Genomic DNA, 14173 nt, shown 5'->3' on the forward strand with positions numbered 1-14173 from the left:
TAATCTTCCCTAAGAGAAGATAAGTTTCTCAAGGGCAAGGACCCTATGTCAGACTCTTTTGAGTGCCTGAGAATACCCAGCACAGAGGAGGTGTTCAATGTCTAAAGAACAGCCCCCACCATCACAGAAGCAGCAACAACTAAAATTTGTTCAACACTTAACTCTGTGCCGGGCACCGGGCACAGTGCTTTATACACTGTGTTTAATCTTCATAACACCACCCAGATGAGTAATCTGAGGCACAGAGAAATTACATCACTTTCCCAAATTTACACAGTTTGAAGCACATTGCAGAACTGGATACAAACCCAGGTCTGTCTGGCTTTCCAGCCTGAGCTCTTAGCTGCTTTGCTACACCGACTGCTCAGTTACTGACGGTCTACCCGTCCCCAGCGCTCATCTTGCTAAGCCTCCCATGACAGACTCCATCCATATTTCCTGGAGTTCTGACACATGCTGATGAACCTATTTTCATATCCTCTAAAAGGGAGCACTTTCCCTATGTGAAACTCTGCCTTCTGACATTGGCTTTTCTCCACCTTCATTTCTTTGATGCAGGTGAATGTTATAGATCACAAAAACATAATTTAAAAAACATGTGTTCTGTTGTAAGCATGCTACTTCTTTTAAACAGGTTAGTGTCAGTTTTAGAGTCTAAAGATCAGTAAGATGGAGGAAGCATTATGCTAAAAACACTGCCTTGAGATTTAAAAACAATCTAAAAGACTGAAAATTAACATTTATCCTGAAGTTAAATTTACCTATAGTTCTAGTTAAATTTAAAACTTTTCAATTCAGTTAAGATATCGAGTAAGGCATTAGCAAAAGAGTTTGACTTAAGCAAATGTGGTTGGGAGAGATTAGAGAAAATCCCCATAAATTCACACTGAATTTTGAGAAAATTAAAAACTAACTCATATAGCTGATAAATTCTGTAATAAATCAAAATAGGATTCTCTCTACAAAATATGCCAGAAAGGAACATTTAAGAAAGGAAACAGATTTCTAAAAACGAGCTTTTTGAGTTCTCTTGAGTACTCAATAATTGGCTTAAATAAGAAAATTATTTTTATTTTTTTTACAGATTAGTCCTTTAAATATTGCTTCCCTAAATGTATCCTATCGAGAAAGTACAACCTCCTGCAGTAGGGAAAATTGCAGACTGACCCTGTTCACACCCCTGCACCACCTTCCCATGACGAGCACCAACAGATCGGGTCAAGGTCCTAAGCTGTACCTGAGGTGATAAGAGCTGCAGGCTGTTGGCTCTGGTCGCCATCCCTTGCCCTACGCTCAAGCTTCCGTCCAAGCCTTTGGCTCTCACTTTGTCCCGGGTCACGTACATGGAATGCCTGTGTGGACGCTGCTGGGAAGAGAAGGGGCTGGTGTAGCCCAGCCCATAAGAAAACGATTCATGAGGTGCAGACAGTGAATGGGAATGGCTGCTGTCCATGTGCTCGGGCAGCTTTAACTCCTCCATTGTTTTAGAATGCCTGGTTGTGGTTCGGCGTGAGTCGAGAGTGCCCTCACTTCGGTTATTTCTCCCGGAGGGGCTGAGCAAAGTTCTCGTGTCGCTGTGCCTGGTGGGGGTTGGGCTGGTGGGAGAGTTCAAGTCCAAGCAGCTGGACGGGAAGTACCTGCTGGTATTGGACTCTGCAATTTGGGCCCTGGCTTCGGAAAGGTTGCTCACCGACTTGGAGTCACTCAAGGCCCCATGGCTTTTGGTCTTGGTCCTGTAGGAGGGACTCCTGGAGGACTGGGGAATGGTGTCAATGTAGCTATGTCGACTCTGTTTTTCAATGGGCTGCAGTGTTCCCGCTTTGCTCTGAGAGCTTTCCATAAACGAGTGCCGGTTTTGCTGAGATCTGCTGCTTGACTTAAGGTACTTTGTGCCTGGGCCTTCTGAAGGCTTTGGGTCAATGTTAAAATCAAACTCTGCCTTTGACTTGGCTTCTTTTGGGCTGAGAAGGTGTGGTAAGTTGTTGTTGGTAAGATCTTTACCCGAAGACCCAGGCTGGCTGCTTGCCTGGTAGGTTTTGGTGTGCATGGGACTAAGAGTAGCTCCAGCGAGGTTTCCATTTAGGAAGCTTTCATTGGCAGGAAGACCTTCGTCAGCCCGGGGCAGACCCACACTTAGGTTCTGGATGTCTTTGCTGTTAGATCTGTGGTGAGACTGCAAAGCAGCACTTTTGCTGGCCTGGTTTCTATGTGAAAAACGAAAGAAGTATATCAGTTTCCCTCAATAGCAGACACACAAAAAGTATCATTAAAAAAAAAAGGACAAATACCTAAAACACCTCAAAGACTAAAAAACTCTCTCTAACATGTGCCAACAAATAACTCTCAGAAGTAAGTTCCTTAGATCAAGTCACTCTGCAACAAAGCATCGGTCCTCATGAAATGATTTTGGCATCCTTAAATGCTCGGCTAACTTGCTGCCAACACAGTTTCGAAGTGATAATCTGAGGAAACGTGCTTTTGCTATATTGGTGCTCACATGAGTGTTTGTTATAGAACGCCTGCTAAGGAGAAGAGAGCTGAGCTATAGACAAACTCTTTATAACTCTTGCCTGCTTGAATGTCAGATGGCAACATTTAGACTTGAAGGTCACTGTGTTCCTTCAACTTCATTTTTATTTATAAAACTCACAGCCTGCCTCAGAGATACATACTTACAGACACCAGCGTCTCTTTTGTCTTTAGCCTGTATCATCAAACAATGAGAATTCTAGCAATGTACTCAATAAAAGAAAATGGTACTCTAAAAAGAAATGTAAATTGCCTGGTGAGGTTTGTCGGGAAAACATGGTGATCAATGTTTATGTTTTAGAGAAGTGGCACTATTTGGAGTACTTGTACTCAGACACCTTCATGTACACTAAACAGGAACATGTCTCTAACTGGATCAGAGGGATCTAAAGAGTTAATTTCTTTCCAAAAGACACAATTTATTCTCTTCTTCATTTCACATGTCATTATTCCAAAGCATCTGGGGCCTTCTTTAGGATTTAAAGCTTCATTTCCTACTTGGTTTAAAATACAAAATATAAATCCAGAGGAAAACCTTGTCCTCTATTTGAAAGCTGAAAATGACATCACAGCCAAGTCAGTTTGTTCTATTGTAACTATTTAAAGGACCAAATTGTAGTTTGAGATAGCTGAGAATGTTTTCAAATGAAAAATAATTTACACAATTCCCTTTTTACTATGCATTCATAAAATTTTGCTGCAAATATTTCTATTGCTAAGATGGTTTGATTTGGGAGAGTTTTGTTCCCATCACACACTAATTGGAAGAAAAGTCACATTTTGTTTTCTGTAGAATGGTAATCTGTGAAACTATGCCTTCCCATTTTCCCTGTGAGAATCCACACTTGCTCAGGCATCAAGGGTCAGGGCCCTTTTCCTCTCGTCCTACCTTCCAGGGTTAAAAAGTATCTGATATCAAGCAAGCCTATAACAATGTGGAAGGCATCATCTCCTAAATGCACTCACTAAGCTCTCCCAGTTGGGGCACAAGAATTGCAGCATTAAATATGGTCATTTAAATATGAGCTAACTAAATGGCAGATCCCAGACCTAGAGAGAAATGATAAAGAAAGGAAAGTTGCACTTTCTGTTAAATGATGTCAACAGAGTCTCCCCAGATCAATAAAGGACAGTCGTCGTACCCTAAAGGCATCAGGTTTTAAACCATCAGAGTCGTTTGTCAACTTATTCTCGGTAATTAAAACATCTCAGCAACTTTTCAAAAACCCAAACGATGATAGACGAACAGTCTCACCCATAAATAGATCTAAATGTGCTGGTTATTCTCCATTTGCCCAACCCCCAATCCATTTTCCACTCCTCTCTTGCCCCATCCTGGGCCTCAGGAGCCCAACACTGCAGACTGCTGCACCCAGGCTCCCTTACCGCCTAACTCCCAGTGGGGCTTAGCAGTGCAAGAAGCTGGCGCCTGTCTTCCCTGCTCCTTCCCAGCATCAGCACCCGGGCTTAGATGGGAACTGTGTCCCTCCAGATCACAGCTTCCACGGGGTGGCTCCTCCTGCCTGGCTCGCCTGGGCTCTCAGAACCCTATTGCCAACACTTTCTCTCCTTCAGGCTTAGAGAGAGTAATAGCAGAGATAACACATGCAGATATTGTGAAACGTCTGAAGCTCCCAAGAGGACCAGAAAAGGAGAAGAGTGAAGACAGCTGCTCGAGCTTTTGAAACTCTTGGAAACACTGCTCTCAATGTGAAGCACAAACCTACATGTTAGAAAGAACATGTTCATAGCAATGTAAGACACAATTTCTAACGTGAAAAGGGAGTCTATAAAGTTAAGGTAGAAACATTTGTTAAAGATTTAGGTTGACATAAATGTACAAAGAACCTAAATTGCTATTCTGAAAGTTTCTGTATTGATATTAATCTGATGCCATTGAGTTTTGTACCTAATTCCTACGTAGAAAGGGCATCAAATTGTCTTCAAATTGGAGCTCTGCCAAAGCACAACAATAAAAAACTGCTTGAAAAATTCCATAGATCTCTTTGACACACAACTGTAAAGAATCTGTGTTAAACTGCCAACCACTTGAGAGGATTTTATATATAAACCCTTCTTAAATGGTTGGCAGGATAGATAGATAGTTAATCTCTTTAGGCAAAATAACTTTTCAAAACAAACATCAAAGATGCAAAGCGACATTTTTATGGAGAAGGTTGGCAAAGCAGGACTGGCGAGAGGGCAGTGCAGGGCAGGCTGAAGCACCATCCCGCCATGTCCAAGGTGAGCAGAACCTCAGGAGAGTTTGAAGCAGGCTTAGGCAGGGGCTAGGTAATGCAAGAGCCCACTGCTTCTCCTACAGAGACAGGAACCTGGATGACAGAAGAGAGGGTATGTGAGTGTGTCTCAGGGACAAGTCAGGGGAGTGTGTAAGTGGCAGCCACCATGATACGGTGCCATGAACATCTCTACAATGGTGCTGGGAAGTCTAAGGGAGCCATGGTCTATGAAGAATCAGTGTCCCTAGGGGCTGGCCCAGTGGTGTAGTGGTTAAGTTCACATGCTCCGCTTCGGTGGCCCGGGGTTTGTGGGTTCAGATCCCGGGTGCAGACATACACCACTCATCAAGCCATGCTGTGGTGGTATCCCACATATAAAATAGAGGAGGATTGGCAACAGATTTAGCTCAGGGCCAATCTTCCTCAAAAAAAAAAAAAAAGAAAGAAAAGAAAAGAAGTAGTGTCTCTAACAAGAAGGGTTTCCATAGAGGAAATACGGACCACAGACAAGTGTGGACAAAAGGACATTTCCAGATGCATGTAAACTGAGCTAAGATCGTTCCTAGAGAAACCATTTAGGACTTTTTCTTTAATATAGTTAGTACATTGTCAAGACCTAAAAACAAATTCCTCCAGAGCTTTTTATTTACTTATAATTTCTATTCTCATCTACTTGAAAAGGGGATTTGGCAGGACTCCTCAAAGATCCATATAAACCATATCCTCATCACTACACACATCCTCCTTGACAGATCCCTAAAGAGGGTTCCCAGGGAGAACCTCAAATCCCCACTGGGATCTCTCTCAAGTGAGTCACTAGAGGACGAATACACAGGCCCCCTTTCATGATATGGGTTATACCACTAATCACTATAGCACAAATCAAAAATTTATCATCGGTCTACCAACCTTTATATCACTGGGATCCTTTCTCTTTGCAAATGTAAACTAGAGGAGTCAAGTGACAAGGTAGAAGGGAGAGAAAAGCACCTGAACTGGGAGTGACCCCAGATAAGACAGGCATAATGTGAAACTCCTAAATGCAAAGGAGCAACCAAACGATGAATACTATTCCTTGACTTAGTGTACTAAAATCTCATAGAAACAGACAACAAGGTGAACACAAACTTGGTTAAAGGGAATTTGAATCTGATTCCAGACCTCCTTGAAAAGTAAGAATTGTCTATAAGATGTGAGGGAAACAATAACTAAAACCAGTCATTTTAAAGAAAGTAAAGAGCTGTAAAACACAATTACACCATCGCAGTTAAGCAGAGAAAATAGAGAATAAATGGTTATTGCCAATTTATGGATGTGCTCACAGTTCTAAAAAGTACCAGGTCTTGAGCTTTCAAAATTCCAATGGATTAAGAACAATTGTTCTACAAGGAGAGAAAATTGGGGGAAAATGGGAGAAAATTTATATTCAAAAAGGTCCACATTAAGAATTATTGTTTTCTATTTCTCTTCTTAACAGTAGATGAGAGAAACTATCTCCTATCTCCCATAGTCTAAGCAATGCCAGATGACAAGACCAGCTTCTTGGGAGAGGAAGGAAGACAAGGAGACAGTGACAAGCACACTGCCCTCCTGTAAATGCAGCCAACAGAATCACGGAACATCAGTTCTGGAGAGAGAACCTGATTGCATAGTCCAATCCCTTGTGAGTTTTTTCCCTCAGGAAATAGAGATTTCTTTTTTTAAGATTATGTTGAAAAGTTATATTTTAAAAAGCACCAATTTTAATCACTATCTACCAAACTGACTTTACTACTTCCTTATTCTTATTCTTATGGGGAAAAAAAACTTCTCAACTCAATGATAAATAGACAAGAGCAACAAAAACACAAGACCCTTCTATAGAGCAGACTGACTGAGTTTGGTTGCAAAGATTGTCCTACGTGCCTTCCCACTCACCTGTGTTTGGCCTCCTCTTCTCCCTCCAGAAATCCCCTTGCCCTCACCCACCCTTCTTCCTCCAAGCATCACCCACTGGGTCCCATTTACACAGAATCTTCTAGCTCATGAGGTTAGAAACCCCCTTAGTTGATAACCCATGCCACCTTTCCCAAGGAATGCATAGGTTTCCATAATATACTTGTTAAAGATAAAGTCTTTAAGACCCACACAACTCTTTAATTGTGGTTCTGAATCATGTAATAAGCATAAGGAAGATATTTTTGAATAAAGAGGGCTTTCCTTCTTTTCTCTAATTGTATCATTTAAGCAGCCACCTCCTCCACCTACTTGTAAGACCAACACTGCATCTATATTTCCTTAAAAGGGAATATTTACCTATTAGACAAAGTGCTGCTTTCCACGTGGTAAGGTTTTCTTTTTGCTGACCTTGAAGGGGAGCGATCCAAAAGTCTCTGGGTTTGAAATGTAGGGTGATTCAAACACTGTTCTGTCAAGTATCTGTCAGCTGGGTCCAACTTCAGTAAATTCTTAGGAAATAAAATTAGGATTGGAAAGAACATTACAAAGTTAAATTTAAATCGTAATAAAAACCTTATTTCTTTTTCTTATAAAAGAAATGTGTGGTCATGGAAGAATATCCAGCAAACACAGTTTAGTCCAAAAAAAATTTTTTAAAGGACTATCTAAATCACCCATAACCTTTTTTTTTTTTTTTTTAAGTTTACTTATTTATTTTTTTCCCCCAAAGCCCCAGTAGATAGTTGTATGCCATAGCTGCACATCCTTCTAGGTGCTGTATATGGGACGCGGCCTCAGCATGGCCGGAGAAGTGGTGTGTCAGTGCGCGCCAGGGATCCGAACCCGGGCCGCCAGCAGTGGAGCACACGCACTTAACCACTAAGCCACAGGGCCGGCCCGAAATCACCCATAATCTTATCATTGTTGTCCTCTAGGGATATGACCTCTCAGCCCTTTTGCGATTATCATATATACATATTTTCTTTTACAAAATCTGGCTCTTATTATACACATGAGTTTTGTATCCTGTACTTTTCACTTACTAATCAAAAACATTTTTTACAACATAATTTAAACATTTTAAATATATTTTTGTGTAAGTATATACTCACATGAAAGAATATACATTCTTCATCTTTCTCCTGTCCCCCTCTCTGGAGGCCCATGTTACCAGTTTCTTGTACATCTTTCCATAGATACTCTGTACACATCTCCATCTGCTTTTATCTTACCCAGACAGTAGCATACACACAATGGCCTGCACTTAGCTTTCTTTTCACTGGACATTAGATCGTAAGAGATCATTCCATATTAGTAAAGAGCTTCAACTCTATGGATGTATCGTAGGTTGTTTTTAGCAATTCCCTAATGATAAACATTTCATTTGTTTCCCTTCTTTTATTATTATGAACAGTGCTGTAACAAATAACTTTACAACATGTTTCTAAATGACTATGTAGAAGTTTGTGGTAGGGATATACTATTAAACCAGTCTCTTACTGTTGGACATTTAGATGGCTACCACTTTTCACTATTATAATTAATGCTGTGATGAACATCTGAAATCTTTGAGTATATCCATGGTCCCTTTCATAGGATAAACTCCTAGAGATGGAACTGGTAGGCATGCAAACTTTTAAGGATTATTTTCTATGTGTTGCCAAATTACCCCTTAGGACGGTTGTTCCAAATGATACTCCTCTCAGCAATTGAGAGTCTACCAGTTTCCTGGCACCCTCATCAACAATAGGCATTATCATCCTTTTTAGCATTTATAAATTATTTAAAAAATGGTATCTCACAGCTGTTTTAACTCATGTCTTTGATTACTAGTGAGGTAAATCATGTTTTTTGGTTGCTTATATTCTTTCTTTTCTTATTTTTCTATTTGTGTATCTGTGTTAATTTATTTGTAAGTGTCCTTTATTCTTTAAGGTACTACTCCTTTTATGTTGCACATATTAGATTTTTTTACAACTAAAATGTTTTCTTCTAATATTAATCTTATTAGTAATTGGACAAGATTTTAAAAGGTGACTCATTATTAACACTAATTGATTTTTATTGAAAAATTAAGCAAATATATAAAGAAATATAACCTATATAACCTAACACATCTCTATAGATCACACTGAAATTTGCTTTTTGAGTGATGGGCATTCTCTCTCAGAGAAAGGAAGAAGGGTGAAATTCCAGCATTCCCAAATGCATCTCGAGCTCACTTTCATTGGTTTTGCCCACAGTTAATTTCTTTGTGATCCACTGTTGAACAGCAAAAGCACACCTAGATTTGCTCCCAATAAGCCAGAAGTCAGTTTCAGATAACCACCTTCAACCCAGCGCCACAGAAAATATGAATTCTGATCCTATCAGATACTGAAACATTCACTTTGGATCAAAAGATTCCGGTAATCCAAGCCACTGCTTACATGCAAGCACATTTACACTCATGTTGACTCAGACACCTCTAAAAGCATCCCAATTCTTTCTTCTTACTAAAAAATAAAAACTATAGAGGTATATAAAATGCTTTTGGTCTCACTGGCAGTTAAAAGAGTTATCATCAAAATGGTTTCAATACTAGTTAAAAACAAAGGAAAGTCGGCCCCTGAGTAGTATTTTCAATTAGAAGTACATATGACCTTTCAGAAGCCAAATATCTACTAGCATTAACAAGCTATTTTAACTTAAAATGTTACTGCACACACACCCAAAGAACTATTTCTATATTTATGAATACAGCTGTTAATTTTCAAATTACTTGGAAAGATGAAGTCATTATGAGGAAAGTATAGAACTTACTGAGTAAACAGTTTCAAAATTCAGTACACGGGGGGAAAAAACAACATTATTATTGTTTTGCTTTGTTTTGTTTTTTTACTAAAACAGAGCCCATATAATTATTGTAGGTGTTCTTTAAGTTATTAGGGGCTTTGATTAATTCTGGTGACTTGTATCCCTACTAAAATGGCTGATATGTATAAACAGATGCAAGATGAGATGGCCATTTCAGGTACTTATATACAGACAGAATTATCAAATCTGCCTTAGGGAACGGCATAGAGAATATATTTCTTCATGACAGGATAAATGGTGTTATTTATTTTTCAAATTCATTTTCAAAAATAGCTAAAAGACAAAAGGAATAATTCTATTTATATAACAATAATAACAAGGCAATATTAATCTTTGGTGATAGAAGTCAGACTCGTGGTTCCCAGGAGTGGGGACCAGCAGGGGTGTAGAGCCTGGGAGGGGGTCGTGAGGAGACTTCTGGGGTGTTAATAATTCTATCTCAGTTTGGGTGGGGTTACATAGATATGTTTACATTATAAAAATTAACTGAGATGTACACATAATTTTTATACCTTATGAATATACATTTCAATGAAAACGTTCACTTAATGTTAAAGAAATTTAAGGGTAAATATATTAAATGAATAGGAATTAGACTGTATAACTTCCAAAATGGTATAAATGCAGAAAGATTCAGGTTACCTTTGTACTTTTATCTCGGCTAGATTTTACCAGGTATCACACTGATGTTTGGTAATTACATTTGATAATAATTTACATTTGGTAAATAATAATTAAATTATTTATTATTTTTTTGCTGAGGAAGATTGTCCATGAGCTAACATCTGTGCCAATCTTCCTCTATTTTGTATGTGGGATGCTGCCACAGCATGGCTTGATGAGCGGTATGTAGGTTTGTGCCCCAGATCTGAACCCACAAACCCTGGGCTGCTGAAGTGGAGTGTGTGAACTTAACCACTACACCACCAGGCCAGCCCCAAAGTTCAATTATTTTTAACTAAAAAAAGACAGAAAGCAGAAAACATGAAATTATATTTAATTCAGTTCTCCTACTTTATTCTATTTACATTTTAAAAGTTACCACATAATTAAGGCCCTGATAAATAAATATTGATTGTGTGAAAGAACATATTGACAAAACCCAACTGATTTAAAAGATAATTTATGCCTAATTAACCTGAAAGAGCCTTGAGGGTTCTTTTTTTAATAGCATCTCTCAATCTGTGTTCAGAAGAACACTAGTGCTGTAGAGTTTTATTTAAAAAAAAAAAAAAAGCATTCAGTATTTAAATTTGGGAAGTGTTGGATGTGACAGAAATGCTTCTTTACTGTGGGATTTCTGAAAGCCGTTATAGGTTAATGAATATTGTGAATCTCTACAAGAGGTTATGTGGTATGTGGCCTTTCCCAAAGGCCACGCCTCCCTCGCCCACCTCTGCCCCCACACCTATTTACACAGTGTTCCTTGGAACACAGATTAACATAGTTTAAAGCACAGCAAAGTTCTGAGAGTGTTGCTCAGCAAATTCCAACTGTGCTAAGTACACCTTTAAAGGCTCTGTGCACAGTGTAACCTCTCTGATTTTCACGGGTTGACTGGGCAGAAAATAAAATTGATTCATTAACAAGTGGTTTTTGAAGGTCTACTATCAAACAACCAGCACTTGCTTATGCACTGGCTGGCGACAATGAAAGCTGGAGAAATATGAAAAAATAGTTCTCACTCAAGGGGCTGACTATCTACTGGGAAAGAAAAACTTGAAGAGAAATGATGAGAATGTTTTCAGTAGTCCAGAGCGGGAAGACCGGGATGGGGGCACTAGCACAAGGAGGAACGCTCAGGCATGCCAGCAGCAGTGCTCCTGCTGTGTGAGAAGAGCCAGAAAGAGCCCATCTGTCTCGGAGAGAAGAGGCCAAGTTAGAAAAAGGGCAGAATTAGGTTCACTGATAAAAATAATCTTATGAGAGGCCTTAAATAAAAAATGTTAGAATCTCTTTTCTTTCAACATTCATTTTCAGATTTGTTTTAAAACGTTATGCCTGAGCAGCTCAAATGCTGAATAAATTTTTTTATTTCATTCTTATTATTTATATTTAGATTGTTATTATTCTGTCCATTTTAAGAACATAATTTAGGTATCTCATGGTCCTATCTAGATGAAATGTTACAATACCAGATACTGCTGCGATTTTAAATAAATTACATGCCTTTTAACATGACACAGTCCCCCATTATTCACCATTATACATCTATTAAGAAAACATTTTATTCATAAAAGCAGGCTATGGTCATATGTAGACACAAGAAAACCCACAACCCAAAAGACATTTTATACAGACAACATCAACTTGTCCCACCTTCATTAAGTCAAGTAAAACGCTATTTAAAATTCCAAGGTATCTTCTCTCCAATGACTGAGGATGGTTAACAGCTGGAAACTGCAAGAACAACGTGAGAGAAGCGTTAGCACACGGGGAAGGGTGTTTGTGTGCATGTGCTGTGAGTGCAGAAGAAGGTAGCAGATGACTAGAAGTTATTGCCCTAGTGCCAATCCAAGTCAAATTTATTCCATATGTGTATTACCTTTGGTGTCTATATATTTGAAGTATGGATTAATAGGACTGGGTATTAAATAACAGGAAAACTCACATGTGAAAGATGATAATTCAATCTAGTCAGACAATACTGAAGCACATAAAACAAACCAAAATATAAAAATTTGAAACTCAATTTGTACAGTTTACACAGAATTGTCTACCTATATAGACAATCCAGTTATAATAGTTTAAACAGAATATGTCTGCTTATACAGACAATTCTTAAGCCTTTTTCACAATAACATATTTACTTCTGAAAATTAGAGAAGTGAAAAAAAAAAGGGAGAGAGGCCAGTACCTGAAAGGCCAGAGAAGTAGAAATAGCGAATTCAGACACACGCTCTATTATTGCTTTTAATATACTCTTTTATTGACCTGTTTTCAGTTCCTTCATTTATGTAAGTTGGAACAGAAGGCAAATAGGCTCCTAAATTAACAAAGACATTTTTAAATAAAATGAAGGGAAGAGGTCAGGTTTATTTAGAAGCTCTGTCCTTCCCTCTGCCAATTCACATTTTGCAATATCTAAGTAGATGGTAAAGTATTAGAGTCCAGTGCCACGCATTCCCCCTCAATGGGAGGGCTACGTTGCTTTAAATATATATTTCCTTTATACCAACGTGACACCATTTCAAAGTACTGAAATCCCTGAAGATGCTAAATAAGTGGATGGGAGGACTAGCTATGGAGGAAAATTCAACCGAGGTATCTAAGGAGAGATTATGACATCATCCCCACACTGTGCTAGGTACGGCAGGAGACATATAATATGGGTAAGATCTAAACCTCACACTGAAGCAATCTGCAGTCTGGTTGGGAAAGCAATCAGAACTAAACGGTGCAGCTGCAAATTCTAATCAAAGCTCAGAGAAAGGAGATACCAAGGTGGTTTGCAGCTGTAGAAGAAGGAATCCATAGATAATATTTGAACTAGATTTTGAAAGGTAAGAAAAATGTGAGGACACAGAAAAGTAGGACAGCACCTTCTAGATAGAGAAAGCAGAAGGAATAACATGAACTTAACACAGACACAGGCAATAATCTAAAACTGATTTCTGAGGGAAGTGATGCTATGTGAGGCATTTTAGCAATTACTCGTCTTATTTTAGAGATGAGGAAGGTGACGATCAGAAAGTTCAAATAAGTGGTTCAAGGTAAGTTACATAATTAAAAAGCAGTAGAACTAGTATTTGCACCCAGGTCTGTGATCTAAACGCACACTCTTTCTAAACCCAGTTGCGTCTCCTGAGAGGTAGAGAGGTTCCTTTGGATGTTGTTGGAACATTAAATATCAGCCCAAAGAGAGAGACACCTGTCACGCTGTGAAAACAAACTCCATACCGGCACATTTTAATTAATATTTTCCTTATGAGGTCTATCTTATGCTACCAGATAACCCCTCCTTTTATTTTCAGAAGTAATATTTCATTGATAAAAAAATTAATGCTGAAAGTCAAAAGGTATTAGAAATAGTATGATAAAAAATGACCAAGCAAACTCCTAACTTAAAAAAAGTTAATTTGTGTGCTTTTGAATGAAAGCCACCATTCTGCTACGAGATAATTCAACAAATAACCAAAACCCAAGCATAGAAGTTTAAAGTATATCCCAATCAGTAGTTTGTTTGTTTGTTTCCTTTCTTTCTTTCTTAAGCACTTGGCCAATACACTACAATGACAGTGCCTCTTTAACCCAGCAGTCACTATGCGTCAGGCACTGGTCTGGGCATTTTATGTATATTATAACATTTCATCTACACAACAACCCCATCAGGTGCTATCTGTTATCATCATTTCACACACGAAGAAACAGAGGCACAAGAAACTTGTCCAAGGTCAATCGTGTAGTAAATATGGAGTCAGGCTTTGAACCCCAGCAGTCTAACTCCAGAGTCTATGCCCTATACTCTGGGATAGCAATTGTTACTTTTTCAAAGCAATGCATACCATTAGAGCAACATCTTGTTGATTTTCCAATCTGTACACAACCGAATCAAAATGCAAATAACCGTGGACTGGTTACTGGCGAGTCCATGTTTCACGGCAGTTGCA

General features: G+C 38.8%; 1 protein-coding gene across 4 annotated transcripts in view; it reads right to left on the reverse strand.

The window, feature by feature from the left end:
- The window catches only part of CDKL5 (cyclin dependent kinase like 5), a 163474-nt gene that overhangs the window by 21825 nt on the left and 127476 nt on the right, over window positions 1–14173 (reverse strand). For all 4 annotated transcript variants that reach the window (XM_087427669.1, XM_087427671.1, XM_014791134.2 and 1 more), the window contains exons 10-12: window positions 11883–11963; window positions 7065–7216; window positions 1238–2204 (exon numbers count right to left, since the gene is read on the reverse strand). In XM_087427669.1, coding sequence (XP_087283795.1) covers window positions 1238–2204; window positions 7065–7216; window positions 11883–11963 — 1200 coding nt within the window. The remainder of the gene's footprint in view (window positions 1–1237; window positions 2205–7064; window positions 7217–11882; window positions 11964–14173) is intronic.

Source organism: Ceratotherium simum, chromosome X (assembly GCF_057802395.1).
Source record: "Ceratotherium simum simum isolate JZ-2026a chromosome X, ASM5780239v1, whole genome shotgun sequence".
NCBI classification, from domain to species: Eukaryota; Metazoa; Chordata; class Mammalia; order Perissodactyla; family Rhinocerotidae; genus Ceratotherium; species Ceratotherium simum.